We start from the raw sequence: 24,731 nt of genomic DNA, 5'->3' as shown, positions 1-24,731 counted from the left end.
TGAATTTTCCTCCGGGTTCTCCGATGTGTACCTCCACATTTAGAATCAACATCACGCGTTCAGAGTATTTGGCTGCTTCTATAAATTTCTACACGATAAGCCACTTCGTTGAGCTATCATTTGTGGCCAGGTGGTTTCTTAAAAATGAGCTGCATTGCTCAGTGGGCCTTACCTGGTAAAATAAAATTTTAGTTTAGTTATTCATAAAGAGACAAATATACCCTGTATATATAGCCTTAACAGACTGTTATGGCAAGTGCTGTTCGCGAGAACCGATGAAGGCCGTGACCCCTACACAAGGGGTGGGTGGCCAACACAACGAACGACCGCCTTTGTCTCCCCAATAGCGATGTTTACACACCGCACCAGGTACTCATTTGAGGCTGTGTCGACCTAGGGGAGGCCCCCCGCGCACACCGGAGTGAGCAGTGTTGACCGCCAGTGAGAGAGGGGCAGCAAACATCGCTGTTGTTACCGGCCCCCCTCCTCTCTCTCGAGCTTGTAGCTAAATATGGCAACTTGCAGGGGCTGTTCTGAAAGTGTGGACTAAAAATAACAGCGCGGGTCGTCGGCTACAAGTTGTGTGAAGGCACCAGAAACCTGCATGGAGCTCTGTTGACTTTTGACAACTGTGTAGCGAACCACACAGTTATGTATTATCCAGACGAGGGTGAGTACTTGTGGCTGATACGACACACACGCAATCACACACGTCTGTCTTTGGCAGGCGTCGTGGGGCGTTAAACAAGATGTGTGTGTGTATGTTCGTGACCTTACACTTGACGTTACCGACTGAGCTTCCTCCTAAACACCGTTTTCACACGCGAGTGTAGCCTCACATTACAAACAAATACATTCTGTTAAAATTAAACACATTGTTGGGTGATGCTGCTGTGTTGAGTGCTAATTACGCAACACACAATTAACACTCAACACGTTCCGTGTCAATTACACTCCGTACTTAATAGGAAAACATAATAGGCGACGTTTTGGGCAATGGCCCTTCTTCATCCATGTTCTATGAAGAAGATCCATCGCCCGAAACAGGCCACTGACAAATGTGTTGAGCTTTTTTTGTTTGTTCTGTTAAAAGGTTAAGTGTACGCGGGCACCCCACGCACACACACGTGTACTGGGTGAAGGCCGTTGCGGTCATGGGGCCTGTTTGACCATACTTCACCACCGGTACGGGTTGGACCGGATTAAGGCTATGAGGGGCCTAAGGCTAATATGAGGGAAAAGCCTAAGTATGTATTACGTATTGCCAAAAACAATTCAGAAATCATCAAAATATGTATATGCCTATGTAAAATGTATATATTTATTCAACTCAGTAAATTCATGAAACATAAAACACTCACTGCACTTATTTATCAAACTTTCTTTTCTTCCGAGCTTTAGCTGCGTGGCATATTAATGGTATATCTCCTCAATATCGTTATCACTGTTAACACGTTTATACGATACGCCAGACTGCCCCAGCACAATACAATATGATGTACAACGCCATACACAACAGCATGCTATACTATACATAAATACATTCAAATATACCAGGGTGCGGCAACCTGCGACTCCGGAGCGGTGTGCGGCTCTTTAAGGACTGCTTGGTGACGTTATTTATTAAGGACCAGCACCGTCTCGTGTTCACACGCATTGCGGCCCTTGAAATATTGAGGTTTTGTTTAGCCAAATTTGAAAAAATGGGTCTTCTTGTTATTTTAGTTGCCGATTCCTGATATAGACAATGTGAGTCGTGGTGGCTACACACGTGGCATGTAATCCAGAACTATGGAGGCAGCATCGAGGATTGATGGATCACACAAATGTTGTGAAATTCCCTTCCCATGGGCATCAAGGCTTTCTAGAAGGCAGTACATAAAAACATGGACGGCCCCTAGGGTTTTTGGGTTGGATCGCGTAAAAGTAAATATGTCGTTAAACCCGCCACCACTCGACACAGCCAATTGGAAAGGGTTGTCACGTAAACAACGTGCCAATCCGTTACTAGTACAGCACACCAGTTTGTTGTAGAGCAAATCCACAACATTGATATCCTGAGCACGACGTTTCGTTAGTAATTACATGTGTGGAGAAATGCTGTAGAGGGATCGATGTAATGACGTCACTTGTGAGTCCTTCGCGTGCGAGGGGGGGGGGATTAATGAGTTCATATAAATTACAATGGGTATCCATTGCCGGTTGGGTAATTCACAATTACAGGCTTCGTGCTGCTTGGAAGCGAATCATCAAATAATACATTGTTTAAATGCATGTCTATACAGGTCACCATACGTAAATAGGAATTACCGATGCGCAGGCATATAACGACAGGAGGTACAACAATCTACATGCATAATGTTCGTTGATTATCATATGAATAACCCAACCAGCAATGGATACCCATTGTAATTAATATGCATTCATTAACCCCCACCTTCACACGTGACGGGCTCGCCGGTGACGTCATCACGTCTACCCCTCTATTTATGGAACGAAACAAGAAGATTTCTCCACAAATCTGGCTGTCCGCCTGATGATGCTAGTTGTAATTACTGGCTAAACGTCGTACTTGGATTGTGAATGTTGTGGATTTGCTCTCTGCTGTACTAGTAACGAATCGGCATGTTCTGTTTTACGTGACAACCCTTACTAATTGGCTGTGTCGGGTGGTGGCGTGTTTAACGATACATTTATATTTACGCGATCTAACCCAAAAAACTTTTATTACGGATTCTGAAATAGGGCAATTATACCTTAATATATAGAGAACCGCAGAGCTTTAGAATGTGTTGGGAGTACAGGTTCATCGTGTGGTGGCTGCTGCATTCCAGCTCGTCTGTGGTTCCTCCTGGCGATTCTGAGTCGTCCTGTCTCTACAAGAGGGAGCAAGTAGTGTGCAGCGTCACAAGACGATATTGATTTGAGAAGTTCAAGACGGGTTGTCGCATATCGCTTGTACGCTACATAACTGGAAAACTGGAAAAGAGAATCAAATTGTGTGAAACGCAGCCGCCAAACGACCACATAAGCGATCTGGATGTACAGGTATTCCTGTTATTGACCACATCATATTCTGGAAAACAAATATTAATGGAACATTTGACTCCTACTCAATGGATACGTATAGTTGCTATACATGTTTAAAGGGTCATCAAAAATGTAATTTTCATCAGACAACGTGGTGTAAACCAGTGCAGTCTCCCACTCTCGTCACCTCACTCGGTTTGTCCATTGGACATCTGTTAAAAATAGCTTCATAGCTAATCGAATTTCTCCAATATAAATTAATATTCCGATTATGCTGGCCTTGCGATGCGGAACAATAGGGGCCATTGCGTGTACACAGCGACTGTGTAGCGTTTACATACTTTTTTCGTCTCTTGTTTGATACTTAAAGTTGTGTAATGCGAGCATAAATGGGGTTGTTGCTGGGCTCTGGTCCAATCACACGGCCCAGGGTATTGGGGGGCGGAGCCTGGTCTGCGGGGCTCCAATGGGAGGCGAAGTGAATGGGGGCGGAGCCAGCAGGGTAGTATGGGAAGGCCGGATCTGACGATCCGGAAGGGGAGGAGTCAGGGTCACGTGGGGGGAATGTATATAAGTGGGAGCCCGGAAGAGATCGGGGCAGTTGGGGAAGTTAAGAGTTTGAGCCACGTTGGGTGGTGAGAGAGAGATCCGCGCCATTGGCCACGTGGCCGAAGGACCTCAGCACGCCGTCGGCCAGCGGTGTGCGGAGTGAGGGAGTAGAGGAGCTAACGGAGGAGCGTGCGTGGCACGCGAGAGGGAGCGTGCGCGGGGCGCGCGCGAGACGACGCTGGTCCGAAGAGGAGACCAGTGGGGTGCGGAGAAGAACCTGAATAAAAGGCAAGCGGAGACCAGCAGTGCCTGACGGAGTCTTTTATTACAGTTGTACTAAAGACAATAAATATGATCAAAACAGACTCACTGTGAGCTATACGTGATCTTATCTGTCACAGACTGTCCACTAATCCCATGAATGAGTCCCACTGCATATGAAACACTGGCAGTTTCACCTGCGTGATGGACACATCTACTAGAGCTGTGTTCTTCATTGTAAGATCCGCTGGCCTGGTTTTTCATTGTAAGATCCGCGGGCCTGGTGGCCTTTAGTGCGGCCCTTGACGTGCGGCCCCAACAATCCACAACACGTGACAACACCCCCCATCATGGTGCTGCTGTAAAACCCAAATGGCTTCAAATATATGGCGGCCCTCACACTGATGATGTCTTATCGACGAAAGTGGCCCCCTCTGAAAATTAGTGAAGAACACTGCTTTAAAGCAGGGGTCGGCAACCTTTCAAAGAAGAAGGGGCCATCCATTTAGAACCTACGCATGGAGGGGGGAGGGGGTGTTAACCCAAATGTGTACGCTTGCGTATGGGGGGTCTACTGACAATGTACGCATAGGAAACGAGGGGGGGGGTGAAGCCTCGATAACAATGGCAGGCCTCAGCCTGACACTGCGCGTATTGACGACATTCCGATAATACGTAACCTGTTCGACTGGGTTCAGTCGGCGTTTGAACCTAGCGGACACCAGGCAAACTTTTTAAAGTTACGTAACTTAATTATTTAATGCAGTCGGCGGTGGACTATATGTTTGCTTAAACACGTTAATATTATTAATCCTTGATCGTGTCTGCGTGGATTAAATATCGCCCGTTCTATAGGATTCGGGGGGGGGGTGTCAGGCATACGTACGCAAGTGGGGGGGAGGGGTAAAAAGTCCGCGTGCGTACAGGGAGGGGGGGAGGGGTCAAGTTTTGACATATTTTTGCATACTCATTAAATGGATGTCCCCGAAGAAGAGCCATTGTATGTTTGTTTTTGTCCTGACCAAAATAGTTCGAGAGCTGCACCACACGCAGAGCTACTTGTACACAAACACAGCAGATAACCAACAGGTTGACTTAAATAAACAATAAAGGGGCGGTCCATAAATGACGTCACGCGATTTTTGACGATTTTTGACCGTCCCCCCTTCGTCACACGGCGTCACACAAAGTCAGAACCCCCCCCTCAAATATGACGTCACAAAGCTCTGCCCCCTCCCTCAAAATAAAAAAATGATTCAAAACGCTTTAAACTATTGTCATTGTAGTGCTTATTTAATGTGGCGCTGCACTCTGATGTTGTAGGAGAAAACATTTATTTCAAAAAGTATATTTAATTAAGTTGAACGTGTTGTCTATATTTATTTAAAGTTGCGCATTTTGATGTGACGTCACATTTCTCAAACCCCCCCCCCCCCTCGTCACACATAGTCACAAATGTCTGACCCCCCCCCCCCCTAGGTGCGTGACGTCAGTTATGGACGGCCCCATAGGTGATGGAATAAACTGCGTCCATTTAGTTTCCTCCACCCCCTTAGTTATTATTTAATACAGTTTGACTGTACATTCTGTTGTCACCAAGGCATTCATGTTTAATGAATGATATTAACGTCAAAAAAAACGGCTGCCCGGTTGCGTGCCGCAAGGGTGAAGCCAAAGAGCTGCACGCGGCTCTCGAGTCACCGGTTGCCTCCCCTTGTACTCGAGGACGCATTGACCCCACGGGTGGCACGACATGTGCGCCGAGAAGCACCTGGAGGGATGAGAGACGTTGAGATAGTTCTTGAGAGGCACTGGAGCTTGTGGCTGGCTGATGGTTGCGACTGCATCGACGATCCAGGAAAGCTTCTATCCAGTTTCGAGACTCTTTCAGCAGGATCCTGCATCGGTGATAAATGGCCAATTCCTCGTGCACGAGTCTTTTTTTTTGTTCGTTAAATTAGCGCACTTGGATTTTTGGCGCTGTCGTTCTCGTAGCGCAAGGCAGTCATCAAAAAGAAAGGCTCTGTTGTTACAGACACACTCTGCATGCAGTTGTTTCACAGTAGGGGCGATGTTGCTATGTGTACCCAGTAAACATGCGACGCTGAACTAACGTTGGCAAGTGGTTGTAAACGTTTGACCAATGTTGACCTAATGTTGGTTCAACGTTGACCCAACGTAATTTGAAAACGTTGGACCATGACACCGGCACACACGGGATCTCTTCAAAGTCGACTGAGAAGTGGCACATTATAGGGGGCGCGTCTGCCCCGGTAGATGCGGTAATACACCTGCGGTGTTCACCAGGGCGTCCTGCCCGGCTGTCTGGGTTCGGATTTCAGAGGTGCGGTGTGATGAGGAGGATGAAGAAATCACGCCGGATTTATGGCAGGAGGCGTGCTGGATTGTCATTAGGTAACCGCGCACCACGACAGCATCCACACAATGGACATCTCATGGTGGGAATTGCCAGACAGCACAGCCTTATTAAACTCAACTAAACTTTTTTTTATTTTACTAGGTAAGATCCACTGAGCTATGCAGCTCGTTTCCTAGACGCGACCTGGCCACAAATGATAGCGCAATGAAGCTGCTTGTCATCACGTGGAAATTTATAGCAGCCAAATACTCCAAACGCGTGATGTTGATTCTCAATGTGGAGAGAAACACCGGAGGACCCGGAGACAAATCCACGCGACCACGAGGAGAGCATGCAGACTCCACATATACAGGCGTCAGGGTCGGGATAGAACCCACGACCTCCTGCATATCAGGCGAGGCAGTTAACATCTCGCCATCGCGGCGCATCACAATGTATTTTTTTTATGATGTTTGACTTAAAATTATAATCTAGCCGGGCGGTTAGGGTGGCTACGCTGCACGTGGCTGTCCGTAATCCAGCATTCATAGAGGGTTGGTGGATCACCGCATAAATGTTGTGAAACTCCCCTTGCAGTGGGTGGGCGTAGAAGAGGAGCCATACCCTGGCTCGGCCAGGAGAAGACGTTTCAGCACCTGTTCCATCTGCACGGGATAGAGCGTTGCCCCCACACATACACGAGTTGTCTCCGGGTGCTCCGGTTTCCTCCCACATGTAAACATTCATGAAGTGACCGACAACACTTTCATATATATAGAGGACCGCAGAGCTTGGGGAGAATTTGTCTCGGGCTCCTCACCGCGTGCCTGCTGGCGACCTCCGCATTACGATTCCAGCACGCCGCTCACCATCACTGCGCCCACGCCTCCTGATGTCCGCGCGCGCGTGCGCGTGCCCATGTTGTGCTTCCTGCGCGTCGTAGCTCGTACTTTGATGAGAAGGGGCTGGTGAGGCAGCAGCTGGACTCGTTCGACGAGTTCATCCAGATGTCCGTGCAGCGCATCGTGGAGGACTCGCCCGCCATCGAGCTGCAGGCCGAGGCTCAGCACGCGTCGGGCCAGATCGAGACTCCGGTGAGAACGCGCGCACAACAACGCAAGCACTCGCGTTACCCAGCACCGACAGATTTGCAATCACGGGATTGACCAACCCGAGTGAGCTCGGATGTCCCCGAGTTTTCAGAACGTATGTCTACCTGTTGAACTTCTTTCACACCGTACATAGTCAACCGTCCTAAGCGGAGGTGCAGCCGTGCTAATCGGAATGCCTTGTCTTTGGAAGTCCCCCCGTTTTCAGGCTGCGTCGTCCTTTGGATTCACAAGGCAAGTTGAGCTCAGATGTCCCCCAGGTTTCAGGATGCGTTCTCTTAACCATCGTGTTCCACCATGCGTCACGAATATTTGAACGCGTTTATTATATTGAGATAATGTCAATGCGTTGCTCGCCGTCTCAAAATCGGAGCGGGTTCGTCGACGTCAAATTTGCCTCGGGCTTTGGAGCGGTGAGTTGCAGAGGTTCAATAGTTCGATTCCCGTGGCCGCCCTGGTTAATACAACGTAAAAATACAACTGCGCAGTGTCCTAAGATTCTTCTAAACATCGTGGTCCCTGCAACATAAGATCTGATAAATAAATACAAATCATTTAATAATTAATAAACAGTGGACATTCCTTTGTCAGTCCACTGCTTGATAAAAGTTTCTCCACACCCATGTTACTTGTGGACATTGTTCGCCCATACTTCACCACACCGGTGAGTACACATTTGGTGAAGGAGGGGTCCAGGACCAGTTGACATTTACTCGCAACCTCCTCCTCTCGAAACCAAGAACCTGGGCCATGGCCATTGCCGGGCGTCGTTTCTCCGTGGCAGCCCTCGCCGTCTGGAACGCAGCCATCATCGTCCCCAATGCTGCACATTTACAGCAGCAGCGATCAGTCTACACCGACTTCGAAGAGCGACCTAGAGACCCCGCCTCTCTCTTCAAGCCCCCACTCTCTCTTGATTTGAAGCTTTCGTGACTGCAGGGATCCATATTCTTTGGTTCTTTCGGTAAAGTCACGTAGGTATAAAATAAATCACGACGTTTCGGGCGCAACACAAGCGTCCGTCATCAGGTGGGAAAGCGTGGTCTGCTGCTGAGGCAGACTGTTTTAAAAGGTTTGAAATAGGTGTAGCACAAGGATCATACATAAGTGGCCGGGGCTCGTGATGTTAATGTGAGAAATTAGCATGTAACTGTAAGATAGGAAAGCGGCCTCCTCGCCTCTGTTCGAGGCCCCCACTCCCTCTTAAATGCCCCCTCTCTCTTAAAGCCCCCCCCTCTCTATTAAGGGCCCCCTTTCTCTTAACAGCCCCACGTCTCTCGCCTGGCTTTTTAGCGACACTGAGCTTGGCTCCGCACCTCAACGTCACGGTCAGGTCTCTCCGTGACATTGTGCGCGTTATAATTCGTATTCCTATGGGTCACCGTCGCATCACCGCTCCGCCAACAGCGTCCGTATTGCGTCCGCCCGTCCGCGTGGTTTTGGTGAGATGTCGAGGGAGAGTGGCGACGTTCCTCCTCCGCATTGTGAGCGTGTCGTCGTTATGAGCGTGTCGTTGTTGTGAGCGTGTCGTCGTTAATGCGTGTCGTTGTTGTGAGCGTGTCGTTGTGTGTCATCGTTGTGAGCGTCTCGTCGTTGTGAGCGTGTCGTCGTTGCGAGCGTGTCGTTGTCGTGCGCGTGTCACAGCCGCGGTACAGCGTCCGCTTCGAGCAGATCTACCTCTCCAAGCCCACGCACTGGGAACGCGACGGGGCCCCCGCCCCCATGATGCCCAACGAGGCCAGACTCCGCAACCTCACGTGAGCGCAACAACAATGACAACAAGAACAATAGTAACAACAATGACGACAATACTAATAATCACTAGGATGGTGGTTTGTGTTTGATAGAACAGCTTGTTTGGTGATGCTGCCGCTGCTGCTGCGTTGGCAGTGATGCACATGCACGATTAGCACAAATCAACTCGACATACTCATCGATAACTGCGTGTGTGGCCTGGAAAGGAAAATATATATGACAGATGACGTTTCGGGCAATGTCCGCTCTTCATAGCATATGGAGGGAAACGTCGCCTATTATACATTTCATGTGTGTAACTTCGCCTATTCTATGCTTTGAAGGCCACACGGCGTGATTATTGGGGGACGAGTTGAGTTGACCATTGACGGAGCCGCCCTCCTCTACGCCGGGGCATCCCACGGCTCTTTTAGACGCACCGAGCGACTTGAGTCGGATCTCAAATGCACGTATTTGAAAGGGCACCCCCAATGGCAGCTGTCCCTGTGTTGCACAAGATGAGTCAGTACCTGGCCAGCGAGCGGGCTTCAGGCTGCTAGCAGGGGGGCGATGATTGCTGCGATGTGAAATCCCTCTTGAATATTTCTTTTGCGGTGTAATTTTTCGAATTGGAATAAATGTGGACGCTGACGTCGGCACACAGTGGGCGACTCGTGTCGAATCGTGTCAGGGGTTTTTAACACCCGCTGTGAAGCAGCCGGCCTTGCAGTATTTCTATGGGTCATACACACCGCAGGAATAACCAGGGCGGCTTGCCGCGTCGGAACCGCGAACCTCTGCCACAAGCATCAAATATGCTACTGATTGGTCGTGTCACCGCCAATTCGTCTACAACAGGGGTTATAATATCTTATACAACATGTCTTGCAACAGACTAAAAATTATTCAGGGATGTAACCCACCGGACTCATCGGAGGTGCGGAGAAATTTTTACTTTTGGATTTGTAATTTGTGTTCATTAAGATGCCTTATCTGCTCCTAATAAGGATTCAATTTAAATAACGCTTAAAAATGAAAATAAATCACATGGCGCCTTCCACAGTACAAGGCCTTGAAAAAAAATGTGTACAGCATATGTAAACCAGCTCAAGCCTCCCATTAATCACGTGAGTAGTATGACCGCTCCTCCTCAGTGCAGCAGCAGCATCGAGACCCTGATGCAGCCTCTCCTGACCCTGTGCTCCCGATTCTGCGTTCCTTTTCCACCCCTTTCTTTTCAATCCCCATTCATTATCTTCTCTCTCTCTCTCCCCCCTTTGTTTTCTCTCTTTTCATGCATTGAATCCTTGACTCCCCTTCTAATGAGGACTACAAAGATGCTGGTTACTCCATCGAATCTCGGTGACTCTGGAAATGGTTAAATAAAGGGTGTGCATCTCGATGGTCTTACCCCTGATCAATAAAGCACTTGCAAGCAATAAAACATCAACACGAGCCTTCGTTATTTAAATAAATGGCATCATGAATAACAAATCTCAGCAGAGGGCTACCCCAGGATCAATAAAGCACATCCCAAAGGTCCGACGATACGAAATGCAACGACATCAGTTGGTGTCCTGAAATAAACCAGCGAAGCATGGATGCCACCCGTTATGGATATTGATCATACTGTATTAATTATTAAAACAATCTTTGCTGGCTGGCTGGTGCATCCCACAGCGTTGAGTCGATTCGTACGCCGCTCTGCCGTCACGACTCCCCACCCACAATCCACCTGGACCGTGATGCGCCATCATACTGTCAAACTATATATAAAAAAAAAAGTTTTGCTCACTGGCTGCCAGCCTGGAGGGCAGGACGGACGGTCACGTTCAAGGGACGCCCCGTGCTGCTAGTTTTGTGTGAAAACCAAGAATTTCCAAACACCGCCGTTTGCCTCCGAATCACGACCCCATGCCGCCGTGCCCTCCCCCCCACCCCCTTCAGGTACTCGGCCCCGCTCTACGTGGACATCACCAAGACCGTAACGACCGCCGGCGTCGGCGAGGAGCAGCAGCAGCAGCGCGTGCAGACGCACGAGAAGACCTTCATCGGCAAGATCCCCATCATGCTGCGCTCCACCTACTGCCTGCTCAGCGGCCTCACCGACCGTGACCTCTGCGAGCTCAATGAGTGTCCGCTTGACCCCGGCGGTTACTTCGTCATCAACGGCTCCGAGAAGGTGCAGCGCCAGCAGCCCGGGCGGTTGCGCGGTGGGGTCCGCCCGGGAGGGTTTGGGTGGATCGCCGGGCGGGACGTCGCGAGACAAGTCGCGTTGTCACCCACTGCTAAACCAAAGGCAGAGATCCCCCGTGTAGCCGTTTAAAAAACAGGCTACAGTCTACATTATAGACTGCCAGTACACTCACCCAGCTTAGTAACCATTGCTACAGTCTACATTATAGACTGCCAGTACACTCACTCCGATTAAGAACCAGGCTACAGTCTACATTATAGACTGCCAGTACACTCACCAAACTTAATAATCAGGCTACAGTCTACATCATAGACTGCCAGTACACTCACTCAGCTTAATAACCATTGCTACAGTCTACATTATAGACTGCCAGTACACTCGCCCAGTTTAATAACCATTGCTACAGTCTACATTATAGACTGCCAGTACACTCACCCAGCTTAACCATTGCTACAGTCTACATTATAGACTACCAGTCCACTCACCAAACTTAATAACCAGGCTACAGTCTACATTATAGACTGCCAGTACACTCACCAGCTTAATAACCAGGCTACAGTCTACATTATAGACTGCCAGTACACTCACTACGATTAAGAACCAGGCTACAGTCTACATTAGTGTTTTTTTTTATTCTGTTGAGGAAAGTGCTGTTAGCGAGCACCTAGTGTAGTCGGCACGGCAAGCCAGGGGGTGGGTTGCCAGCCCCATGTCCGGCCGCCTTTGTCTCCCCAGTGCTGATGTTTACCCATTGCACTAGTACTCACTGCAGGCCGAGTCGACCTAGGGCAGGCCCAAAACTGGTTAAAATATGTTGGCCACTGTTAATGGTCGTGAGCGAGAATTGAAGTTGGATCATCGTGTTCGTAGCGCGGTGCGATAACCGCTTACAACTGTAATAACAGCCATAGAGGGTTCACGTGGGGATTGGCTTGCCGGTCCTGCTTTGTAGCCAATAAGGGATGAGCCAGGGAGCATGGCCTCGGCGTGATCCCGGCATGTTAGCAGGGGTGATTGGCCTGGACAATCGGGGCCTCAGCTAATGGGGAGCCGGATCAGAGGCGTGGTCCCGGGATTGACAGGGAACCATCGGGAACGGTCAACGCTGTCTATGGAGGATTGGCTGGGGGGTACCACGTGACGAAGGGATTAAGAGAGAGAGAGAGAGCAGTCGTGAGCAGACTTGGAAACGAGAAGAGCAGGAGTCACGCGCGTACGGGGGCTCTGGGTGCCACGTGCGCGGTGGGGACTTGGCGGGAAGTCTGCCCTCTCTCCGTTGTCTGTCAGCAACGGGGAGTGTGTGTGAAGTGTAACTGTGGAAGTTGAAAATAAAGAGGACTGATTCCGGAAGCCGTCTCAAGAAGGTTTATTACATTGGTGTCAGAAGTTCTTCTGCGACCGTTTGGACGATCGTCAAGATGTCCAAGCACCTCAGAAAAAAGAACCTGCCCATGCCTCCATCGGAGGAAGAGGTCGAGACGGATGAAGATGAGCTGTTGGGGGCTACAGCCCCTATGCCGCCTGCTGATACTGCTCTCCTCGACGCCTCTCAGCGTCGACTGGGAGAAGATGCGACCACCGCAGGAACGAAAGACGGATGGCGGCTGATGGCGGAGCAGATCGAGTCGTTACGCGCCATTCTGCTAAGTCTGGTGACCGCGGTGGCGTCCTCACCAGCAGTGGGTCGCCAGATTGCGGATCAGCTGGACGCCGCGGGAAGGGGTCCTACAAAAGAATCTGAGTCCGCCATTGCTCCTGCCACGTGGGAAGAAGCCGTCGTTTTGGGCGGGGCGGCTGCGCTGGAGCCGTCGGCCGCCATTTTGGGCGCGCCTGCCGCCACGCGGCCGCCGGACGCGATTTTGCCTGCGACGGGTGGAACGCGGGAACAGCAGTCGGAGACGCCCATGGTGCGCGCTTGCCACCGCGGACATCGCCTTCCACAGATTAAAGAATTTCTCGCCGGGGGCGATTGGAGTGCTTTTACGTGGCGCTTCGAGTCAGCTTTTAGATCCGTTAACTGGACAGAGGATGAGGCGCTGGGAGCGCTACCTACACTGCTTGATGATGTTTCTCTGGGGGTCTTCCGCTCCATCCCGGCGTCCAAGAAGAAGACACTGCGAGATGCGTTCGCAGAGATGGCGGAATTTTACGACCCACCGACGTCAGCCACCAGAAAATTTATGTCGCGTCGCCGAGGATCGGAGGAGTCGCCTTTGGCTTATCGGGGGGCGTTGATGGCGCTGGCCATGGCTGCCTATCCCGACGCGACGGCCGATCATTTGGATCCTCTCATCCTTTCCCGTATGCTGGAGTTGTCTCAGGAGCTCAACATTTCTCTACCAGTTTGCGGCCACGAACCGCTTACATCGCGATGGGTGGCGCGCTGCCTGGACGCTAAGTTTAATATCAAGCGTTGGGACCAGATGGCGGCGTGGACGGGGAAACCCGAAATCGACGGGCCGCCCTTGGGGTGGTCTCCACGACTGGTTGTCCACTGCTCCGACGACTCTGGCGACGACGACATGCTGGCTGCTGCTGTTCCGCATAGGATTCCGGGACGGCGGCTGCGCGACCAGCGTGGCGACTACGCAGGCCATCCACGTGCGGGGGCCGGGTCATCCGACCGCCGCCCGACGACGGCCGCGTGTTTCAAGTGCGGCAGACGAGGCCATTTCGCCCGTGACTGCCGCTGCCGACCTCTGCTGTCGCCTCTTCCGCCAAGGGGACCTCCATCTCCTCCACCTGCTGCGGAACTGCAACAACCTCGGGCGAGTCGGCACAAATCGGACAACCGGCAGGTCGTGTCACATCATTCATCCACTCGCACTCATTCTTACACTCCTAAGGATAATTTTACTTCTCCTGCACCATTTACAGGCTCTGCTACACAGTGGAAGAAATTGGCTCGCAGGGTTGTGGCTGCGGCGTCGGGCTCGTCGACGATACGGGGTATCATCGACGGCGTTGACGTCCGTATCTTGGTGGACACTGGCGCATCTGCTACCATCATTTCAGATGTTATTTTTCACTTGTTGTCCATTCCTACGTCGCGGATACGCAGGGTTAATGATGCGTGTGTTGCCGCAAATGGGGGAAGCATGGGTATCTGTGGTCAGGTAGATGTGAGCATCGCTATCGGAAATATTACGGCCGCAGGACCTGTGTTGATCTCTCGCTCGCTAGCTGTCCCATGCTTGCTTGGTACTGATTTCCTGCGCCGGATGCCGCTGAAAATACGGGTCGACCAGGATTGTTTGGAAATGCCGGGGGGTCGTAGGATGTCGTTCCTGCCTTCCCTGCTGGCCAGTGCGCCTACAGGTAACGCAGTTACTGCCGTAGTCGCCGCTATGGTGGAGGTTCCGTCGGGAGCGCAAATGCTCATTCCGCTGCGTTACCGAAAACCCCTTCAAATTGGAAGAGATGCGAAGGGCGTGCTATCATCCCCATCGAATTCGGTATCTAAATCTTTTTCTTTGGCGGCGGCACAAACGATCGTGTGACCAGGTCAGGCACCTTTCATACAGGTGTTGAATGGGGGACCTGACCGCGTTGTTGTTCTGGAGGGATCGGTGCTGGCTCACGCCACTACCGATTTCGCCTCTTGTGACGAAACGCCACGCGCCCGGATGCCCGCTGGTGGGCCTCCACACGATCGTTCGCAAGAACGCTGGATCGCAGATTTATGCGGGGAAAATTCTTCCTTGTCGAATGAACAAAGGAATGCTCTGCGTTCACTATTGCTACGGTACGCTGATGTTTTCAGCAGAAATGATTTGGACCTCGGCCGCACGTCGCTTTTGTCGCACCATATTGACACCGGTGCGGCACCTCCCATCTGTATGCACCCTCATCGCATGAGCCCAGCGGAAAGGGAACACGTGCGCGGAGCAGTAGATGAATTGCTGGCGGCGGATATTATTTCGCCGTCCAACAGCCCTTGGGACGCACCCGTCGTTCTGGTTAAGAAAAAAGATGGTGGTACAAGATTTTGCGTTGATTTCCGCCGGTTGAACAAAATTTCGGTGGCAGACGCGTACCCCTTACCGAGGATGGATGACTCATTGGATGCTTTATCGGGTGCTAAATTCTTTTCCACCCTTGATCTGTCCTCGGGTTTCTGGCAGCTTCCCCTTGATGACGAGTCAAAAGCCAAAACGGCATTCCGCACGCCGCAAGGTCTCTTTGAATTCAATCGGTTGCCTATGGGCTTGAATGCGGCTCCGGCGACGTTTCAACGGCTCATGGAATTGGTGTTGGCTGGACTACAGTGGGAAACGTGCCTCATATATCTAGACGATATCATTGTCTTCAGCCACACGTTCGAGGAACACCTCCAACGCCTAGAGACGGTTTTTCAAAGAATGCGGACGGCTGACCTCAAGTTTAAACCTAAGAAATGCCACCTTTTGCAACACTCCGTCCGTTACTTGGGTCATATTGTCAGCTCGGACGGCGTGTCCACTGACCCTCTGAAAACCAAATGTGTTCGAGAGTGGCCCACACCCACTTCCGTGGGTGATGTTCGGCGGTTTATTGGATTCGCTTCCTATTATCGCCGCTTCGTTAAGAACTTTGCGACGTTGGCGAAATCATTACACGTTCTAACGGGCAAAAATCAAAGGTTTAAATGGGGAGCGGAGGAAGAAAATTATTTTAGAGCACTTCGGGACCACCTCGCCACGGCACCTACGCTAGATTACCCAGACTTCTCACAGCCGTTCATCCTTGATACGGATGCTAGTGATATCGGCATTGGGGCCGTTTTGTCGCAACGTAAGGGCGGGGTTGAGCGAGTGGTGGCGTACGGCAGCAGGGTTCTGTCCCCTGCGGAAACGCGATATTGCGTGACAAGGCGGGAACTTTTGGCAATTGTGCATTTTGTTCGATTGTACCGGCCGTACCTGTATGGAAGAAAATTTCTGGTTCGCACTGATCATGCGGCTTTGCAATACTCCTTGAAATTGGATCAGCCGTCAGGCCAATTGGCTCGGTGGTTGGAATCATTACAGGAATTTTCCTTCCATATTACATATCGTAAGGGGGCCCGTCACGCGAACGCTGACGCGCTCTCAAGGCTGCCACCTATTCCTCCGTGCACTTGCCTGACGGGCACGCACCGCTGCGCGGCACCGCCCACCTCGCCCTGCCCGGTTATGGGGGCGATAGCGAATGACGACGACGCAGGGGCGAAAGCGAATGAGGACGACCAGCAGGTGTCGGTGGACACCGATGATACCTTACGGCTGCCGCACGCGTTCTGGTTACGTGAGCAGGAGGCTGATGCCTCGCTGTCTCCGCTACGGAAATTGATAGGGAAACAAAAAGCTCAATTGGCGGGATGGAAGTGGCAGATGTTCCGAGGCAAGTCGGGACTGTTAATGTGCACCGACGGGTTGTCTGACCGACCATGCTTGGTCGTGCCTACTTCGCTTCGCTACGACCTGCTTCGCGCTCTGCACGCTGATAAGTTGATGCACCTCGGCGTCCAAAAGACTTTGGCCGCGATGCAAAAGGATTTTTTCTGGGCCGGCATGACGGCAGACGTCAATGACTTTGTCCGCTCATGCCATGATTGTGCGAAGAGGAAACCGCCTCGGAACCACTATGTACCGCCGTTATTTTCCATTGAGGTGTCCCGCATCAACAAATTAGTTGCTCTGGACATTCTGGGCCCGTTTCCCCCGTCGGCTAGGGGCAATAAATACCATCTGGTCGGGGTGGAATATTTTTCTCGATGGCCGATGGCCTGGCCTCTACCCGACCAAACGGCAGTGTCCATCACCGACGCTTTCTTGAACGGGTATGTCATGGACAAGGGGGCACCTGAGAGGCTGCTCACAGATCAAGGGCGGAACTTCTCCTCTAAATTGCTTAAGGAGGTTTGTGACGCGCTGGGTACAAAGAAAATTCGCACTTCCCCATACCATCCACAAACAGATGGTATGGTGGAACGATTCAACCGTACCCTCTCGACTATGCTTTGTCACACGGTCAGTGAAAAGCAAACCGATTGGGACTTGCACATACCAGGCGTCTTAGCGGCATACCGCATGGTTCCACACACGTCCACGGGATACTCACCATTTTTTTTGATGTATGGCCGTGAGAATGTTCCACCCATCGATGTGCAACTGAGTAAGCCGAGTAAACAACCGTCCCGCTCCTTGCCTGATCACGTGCGGGACTCGCTTGAACGAGTTACGGAGGCGCGAGAGGCTGCCAGGTGTGCGACGGCCCGTGCCCAGGCAAGGAACGAACGGTATGCGCGTCGATCGTGTACTCGCATGCCTTGGTCAGTGGGAGACCTGGCGTGGCTCCACTGCCCCCAGGTACCGGCGGGCACATCCCCTAAACTGCACAGGCCGTGGCAGGGGCCCGTGACGCTGGTAGATGTTCGGAACTCACAAAGTATCCGCGTTCAGTACGGAAAACGTCGGTGGTATGTTCATTCCTCGCGACTTAAACCCTATGTTGATGCGCGTGTCGGTCCTTCATCCCCACTAGCTGACCTGCCGGGTTCTGTCGGGCCGATTACGCCGATTGCCACGCCCGTTGATCCCAAGGGGGACTGTGTTGTGCCTCCTACAGATGATCAGGTTCTGAGGGCCGAGGAAGCCCCCGCTGCCCCCCCTCCAACGGGGCCTGCCCTGGACATGACCAAGAACCAACAACCTTCTTCTTCTTCAAGCCTACCACCTCCTGTCGATCTGAAAGCAAAGCGACCAGGCGCTGGAAGCGGAGAGGGTCCCGCGTCGCGTACGCGATCGAAATCTCTCCCGTTTCGTTAATGTTTGATCGTCTAGCTGTTCTCCCTGTCGTTACCGCGCTGCAGGGGCGCCCTAATGTATGTCGGGTTTTTTCATGGGTGACTGTTTTTAAGTGTTGTTCGGCGTGGGGACGCCGTTTCACCCTTTATTGTTAAATGCACCTTGGTGCCCTAATAATATGTTTTACGGAATTGGTTGATCACCCTTTTCCCAGCCGAGACGGCTGATTTTTTCACCGGGGGGGGGGGGGGGGGGGGGATGATGTAATAACAGCCATAGAGGGTTCACGTGGGGATTGGCTTGCCGGTCCTGCTTTGTAGCCAATAAGGGATGAGCCAGGGAGCATGGCCTCGGCGTGATCACGGCATGTTAGCAGGGGTGATTGGCCTGGCCAATCGGGGCCTCAGCTAATGGGGAGCCGGATCAGAGGCGTGGTCCCGGGATTGACAGGGAACCATCGGGAACGGTCAACGCTGTCTATGGAGGATTGGCTGGGGGGTACCACGTGACGAAGGGATTAAGAGAGAGAGAGCAGTCGTGAGCAGACTTGGGAACGAGAAGAGCAGGAGTCACGCGCATACGGGGCTCTGGGTGCCACGTGCGCGGTGGGGACTTGGCGGGAAGTTTGCCCTCTCTCCGTTGTCTGTCAGCAACGGGGAGTGTGTGTGAAGTGTAACTGTGGAAGTTGAAAATAAAGAGGACTGATTCCGGAAGCCGTCTCAAGAAGGTTTATTACACAACTACCGCTCACCCTACACTGCCAAACATCTACACACACACAGATGTACTGACGTGTGCGTACTTCAGGGTTTCCCAAACTCCAGGCCTCGCGACCCACCACCACAACATCTTTCCGCCTTTATCAATTTATTCCCCATTCAAATACAAACTCGTTCCACGCTGCACGCGCCTGATGATTGTTAAACACGTCCCATGTGACGCGCAAAGCAAAGAACAATGTTTGCATGAATATAGCCGATTCAAATTAAGATTCATACCTCTGTGTGCGTGTGTGCACGTATTCCGTGTGCATGTGTGCGCGTCTTCCGTGTGTGTGCATACGTATTCCGTGTGCGTGTGTGCACGTGTTCCGTGTGTGTGTGCACGTATTCCGTGTGCATGTGGGCGCGTCTTCCGTGTGTGTGCGCACGTGTTCTGTGTGTGTGTGCACGTATTCCGTGTGCGTGTGTGCGCATCTTCCATCTGTGTGCGCACGTGTTCCGTGTGCGTGTGCACGTGTTCCGTGTGTGTGCGCGCACGTGTTCCGTGTGTATCTACACACGTTCCATGCGCTTCACGTGACAGCCTCAACGTGCACCTGGCCTGGCACAGGCGCCATGGTGACCTCACTGCCACTTAGTGGCGAATGGCGAGTATTGGTGTCGGAGTTTGGGGCACCCTGGTGCAGATGTTCCGGCGGTCGCTCTGCGCTCACGCTACAGGTGCCTTGGGCCCGTCCGGGTCAGGCGCCAACTTAATTTTATTTCTTCTATTTTTGCTCGCAGGTGCTCATCGCCCAGGAGAAGATGGCCACTAACTCCGTGTACGTGTTCGCCAAGAAGGAGTCTCGCTTTGCCTTCTCAGCCGAGTGCCGCTCCTGCCTGGAGAACTCGTCGCGGCCGGTCAGCACGATATGGGTCAGCATGCTGGCCCGCGGTGGACAGGTGCGCAACAATTGGGAGGAAGCACGCGCGCAGCCCAATGTTCACTCAACGTTGGCTTAACGTTGGGGCGACGGTTCGCTCGGTGTTGGGGTAATGTTGGGACAACAGGTTCCACGTTTACTCGGTGGGCACCACCATCACCCTCCCCCTGCCTCTGCGACACAATCCTAGTTAACGTGCAACAATTGGACCAATGTAAGGCCAACGTCGGCCCAACGTTGGCCCAACGGTTCCATGTTTACTAGGTGGACCGCCCCCCCCACCACCCCGACGGGACGTGCGGTTTAGCACCAAACACGACGACACGAAGACAGCAGCGCTCGGGAGTGCGGTTGTTGCTCTTTGGATGGAAACTTGCGTTGTGTTCCAACTTTCCCCATTATGCGGGAGCTCTGCCCGGAATTCCCACGCGCGACAGGATGGTGGGGGAGGGGAGGGCCTCGTAGTACCGGAGAACGCACGAGACGCACGGGGGGGGTGACGTGTAGTGCCGCTGTCGTGATGCGGAGCTGTGTGGATGCACGCAGGGCGTGCGGAAAAGCACCATCGGCCAACGCATCGTCGGCACGCTGCCCTACATCCGCCAAGAGGTACCCATCATGGTGGTGTTCAGGGGCCTGGGTTTCGTGTCCGACCGCGACATCCTCGAGCACATCATCTACGACTTTGACGACCCCGAGATGATGGAGATGGTGAGCGACCAGTGCAGTTGGTGCAAATGAAACCGTTGTGCCCGTGGCACCGCACAACAAAATAAAATAATCACATCCTCACCAAGGAAATGCACAATTTCAAATAACTATTAGAAGCATGCGGTGGTCCGCGAAATGTTTGCACGTTGAAAAGCGGTTCGCACACTCGAACAAGTTGGGAACCGCTGCCCTACAGCAGTGGTTCTCCACCTGTGGTACGCGGACCCCTGGGAGTACGTGACAATGTCCCAAGTGGTTTATAAATGTGTGAAATTATATCGTACATGAGAGTTATTAGTAAATAATAATGTATGAAGCTGCCACAATAATATAGCGACGATACATTTTGTAGCCATATGGCGGAGGTGGGGAAACTTTTTTCTGCCAGGAGCCATTTGGATATTTATAACATCATTCGCGGGCCATACAAAATTATCAACTTAAAAATTAGCTCGTTATATTTGGTCAAACATTGAGTTAACACACCACTAATGTGATGGCTGGAACTGCTTCTATTTGGTGAGGCGTGTGATGTTAGCTGGTATTGATGATGTTGCTACTCGCAACTGCTTTTCCAGGTTTGCTCCTAGATTTATTGAATTTAGAGTCCCGCCTGCGGTTGCCTTGGCAGGGCCAGACCAAATGATTTTGCGGGCCTTATACGGCCCGCGGGCCGGAAGTTCCTCACCACTGCCATATGGTAACCTAGAACGGTATAAAATACCTTTCTAAAACTCATTGATCTTAAATAAAGTGGTTTCCAAGAGTAACCAACGAGCACAAACACATTTCATCACGCTTGCAGTTACGAGCTAGTTAGGATACCTCACAAAATGGACAATTGGTTAAAATATTGATGTTCATTATTCATATTCTGGAGATCATGAGCGACCCGTGCATTCATAAAAAAAAATTCTCAGAACCATGTTGGGTCAGGCAAGGGGGTACTCGGTTGAAACTAAATTCAACAAGTAGGCAAACAAGGTTGAGAACCGCTGCCCTAGAACAACATAAAGGAGGGCACAGCTCAAAATGACTAGCTGGAGGAGAAGGAGAGGAGTGCCAGGCAGGAAGAGGGGTGGGGGAAGAAGGAATGACCGGACTAAGACGTCGGGGATGAGAGGGTGGTGATGATGAGAGGGGAGGGGAGAGAGCGAGTAGAGTGAAGGGAGGAGCAAACAGAAGTGAACTGCGCGAAGGGGGAAGAGCGTCTGTTTCCGCAGGAAGAGAGGGATGTTTCAGTCCTCTATATATTAAGATGTTTTCAGCCAATTAATGAGCTGTTTATACACGTGGGAGAAAACTGGAGTGATCTTGTCTTAAAGCTTTCGTGACTGCAGGAATTCATATTCTTTGGGTCTTTCGGTAAAGTCACATAGATAGGTTCAAAGAAGATAACAAAAAACTACTACGTTTCGATCACAACACAAGTGGTCGTTATCAGGAAAAGGGGGTTAGCTTTTAAAGGCAAACTGTTTACAAAGGTTTGAAATGGGCGTAGCCCAAATGTCAGCAGCCAATGGTAATGTGAGTGGTGGGCAGCGACCGTGACAGTGGTGGGTTTTCCACCAATCAAAGGGCTGCCAGGTAAAAATTTGCATATTAATGTAGGATCGTTGAGCGGCCTCCACGGCGAACAAGCTGAGGTGGCCATGTTAATGTGAGAGATTAAGATGTTAATGGCAGATCGCAGTTTGCCTTTAGAGCTAACGCCCTTTTCCTGATGATGACCGCTTGTGTTGCGATTGAAACGTCGTAGTTTTATTTCTTTGAACCTATGTACGTAACTTTACCGAAAGACTCACAGAATATATAAACTGGAGCGCCCAAAGTATACCTGCGTGTGCGAGGAGGGGAAGCAACACTTTATCCCCATACCGAAGGGACAGACGAGATGTAAGTGCTGGAACGTAAGACTTTCTTCAAAGCTTGCCTTAAACCTTACCGTCACACTTCCGTTCACTCAGCTAATTCAACAAAAGGCTATCAGTGTTGATATTACTACTCCATCATTTATTAGCATTTAGTCAATGAGAGACACTTTGTAAATATAATTATTGTTATTGTTGTTGATCGTCGTCATCATTGCCGCCTCCGATGATACCCCCTCCCCCTTGCTTCACGCAAAAGCTGAAGCCCTCCTTGGACGAGGCGTTCGTGATCCAGGAACAGAGCGTGGCACTCAACTTCATTGGCTCCCGCGGGGCCAAGCCAGGTGTCACTAAGGAGAAGCGCATCAAGTACGCGCGCGACATCCTGCAGAAAGAGATGCTGCCCCATGTGGGCGTCAGCGACTTCTGCGAGACCAAGAAGGCGTACTTCCTCGGGTCAGCGACTCTTGTTATCGTTATAATAAAAGTGATGTCAACTTGTATGTTGCCACCGCCACCAGACAGACCCCGCATTATCGCGCTGTCGGACAGGGAGGACGACTTAGAGGCACGAGAAGAAGCCACAATCGGTTCAATCCTCTGGTAGATCACGTGATTTCCGTGTGGTCACCCTGACTCCCTCCCTCCCGTCTCCCCGCCACCGCCCCCTATGAGAACAGACACTCCCAGTGGCAGCTGCCCCTGTGCGGTACAAAGTGGCTCAGCATATGGCATGCACAGTGGGCTTTCATCTCCCAGGAGGGGGCGATGTTGTTGTTGGTTTTCCCAGTTAAGTAACTTGTGAAAGTTTTTTCACATTGGAGTAATTTTCCATAATAGAGGTGTTTTGGGTTAGATCGCGTAAATATATAAATGTGTCGTTAAAACCCACCACCACCCAACACAGCCAACTAGTAAGGGTTGTCACGTAAACAGAACATGCCAATTCGTCACTAGTACAGCACACCGGTGTGTTGGAGAGCCAAGCCACAACATTTACAATCTGAGTACGACGTTTCACCCGTAATTACAACCAGCTTCATCAGGCGACAGCCAGATAAAATCTTGGTACCACACAGTGGTAGCCATCCCTGTGTGACCGCTCTTGTTACTCGGTCTGCACTCCGTGTGTCCGTGTGCGTGTGTAGTAGTTACATGTGGGGAGTAGTGGTGTTGTGGTTAGCGCACTGCGCTACGAACCCAGCGAGTCGAGTTCAAGTCCCGCTCATGACCAATAACAGTGGCGAGTATACTAACCGGTCCTAAGCCCCCTCTACTGGACAGCTGTGAAAAAGAGCTTCATAGCTCATCGGATTCCTCGAGTTTAAATACATATTCTGATTCTGATCTGATTCTGAGGTCGACTCAGACTTAAATGAGAACCCAGTGCAGTTTGCATAAAACACCAGCACCGTGGAGACCCAGTCGGCCTGGGCGCGGTGTTAACCACCCACCTAATCGTGTGCCGTGCCGGCCTTTTGGCCCGTGCTACGCGCCGATAGTACCTTCCCCGACGGTCTGTTGAAGGCTATACGGGGAGAAGGGGACCTTTGTCTTTGTCTCCGTGCAGGTACATGGTGCACCGCCTGCTGCTCGCGGCGCTGGGCCGGCGGGAGCTGGACGACCGCGATCACTATGGCAACAAGCGGCTTGACCTGGCTGGGCCGCTGCTCGCGTTCCTCTTCCTCGGGTAGAGCGTCGCAAGGGGCCGTCCATAAATGACGTCACGCACCTAGGGGGGGGGGGTCGGGGGGGTTTGAGAAATGTGACGTCACATCAAAATGTGCAACTTCAAATAAATATAAGCACGTTCTACTTAATTAAATAGACTTTTTAATAAATGTTTTCTCCTACAACATCAGTATGCAGCGCCACATTAAATAAGCCATACGATGACAATAGTTTAAAGCGATTTGAAGCATGTTTTATTTGGGGGGGAGGGGCAGAGCTTTGTGACGTCATATTAGAGGGGGGTCTGACTTTTTGCGACGCCGTGTGACGAGGGGGGGGTCAAAATCGTTCAAAATCGCGTGACGTCATTTATGGACGGCCCCCAATGTTTACAAGAAACTCTGACCGGAGATCGACGACTCCACCTACGAACCCCATATCGTCGCGCAGCGTTTGTGCTGTGTGTGTATGTGTGTGCTTGTTATGTACGTGTCCGGCAAAACAACCTCCTACCTCCTCGCGGTGCCGGACGGGCAACACTGTCGTGGGCAGTGCTGTGGGGGGAGGTCCAATGCCCATTGGCCTCTCCTCTCATGGCATCTGTGACCACCACAGTGGCTAAACGGGGGCTCTGGACGGGTGGACGGTGTGTGCTTGTTATGTACGTGTCCGGCAAAACAACCTCCTACCTCCTCGCGGTGCCGGACGGGCAACACTGTCGTGGGCAGTGCTGTGGGGGGAGGTCCAATGCCCATTGGCCTCTCCTCTCATGGCGTCTGTGACCACCACAGTGGCTAAACGGGGGCTCTGGACGGGTGCGAGGGGCT

The 24,731-nt window shown here is 51.5% G+C and overlaps 1 protein-coding gene across 1 annotated transcript in view; it reads left to right on the top strand.

Moving 5' to 3' along the window:
* Positions 1-651: 651 nt before the first annotated feature.
* The window catches only part of LOC144732645 (DNA-directed RNA polymerase II subunit RPB2-like), a 49,579-nt gene continuing 25,499 nt past the window's right edge, over positions 652-24,731 (top strand). The window contains exons 1-9 of the mRNA XM_078614157.1: positions 652-670; positions 6,183-6,255; positions 7,143-7,293; positions 8,953-9,065; positions 10,990-11,224; positions 19,512-19,670; positions 20,198-20,362; positions 22,493-22,689; positions 23,804-23,923. Of these exons, the coding sequence (XP_078470283.1) occupies positions 652-670; positions 6,183-6,255; positions 7,143-7,293; positions 8,953-9,065; positions 10,990-11,224; positions 19,512-19,670; positions 20,198-20,362; positions 22,493-22,689; positions 23,804-23,923 (1,232 nt within the window). The remainder of the gene's footprint in view (positions 671-6,182; positions 6,256-7,142; positions 7,294-8,952; positions 9,066-10,989; positions 11,225-19,511; positions 19,671-20,197; positions 20,363-22,492; positions 22,690-23,803; positions 23,924-24,731) is intronic.

Source organism: Lampetra planeri, chromosome 43 (genome assembly GCF_965212315.1).
Source record: "Lampetra planeri chromosome 43, kcLamPlan1.2.h2, whole genome shotgun sequence".
NCBI classification, from domain to species: Eukaryota; Metazoa; Chordata; class Hyperoartia; order Petromyzontiformes; family Petromyzontidae; genus Lampetra; species Lampetra planeri.
This window is presented reverse-complemented; position numbering and strand designations above follow the sequence as displayed.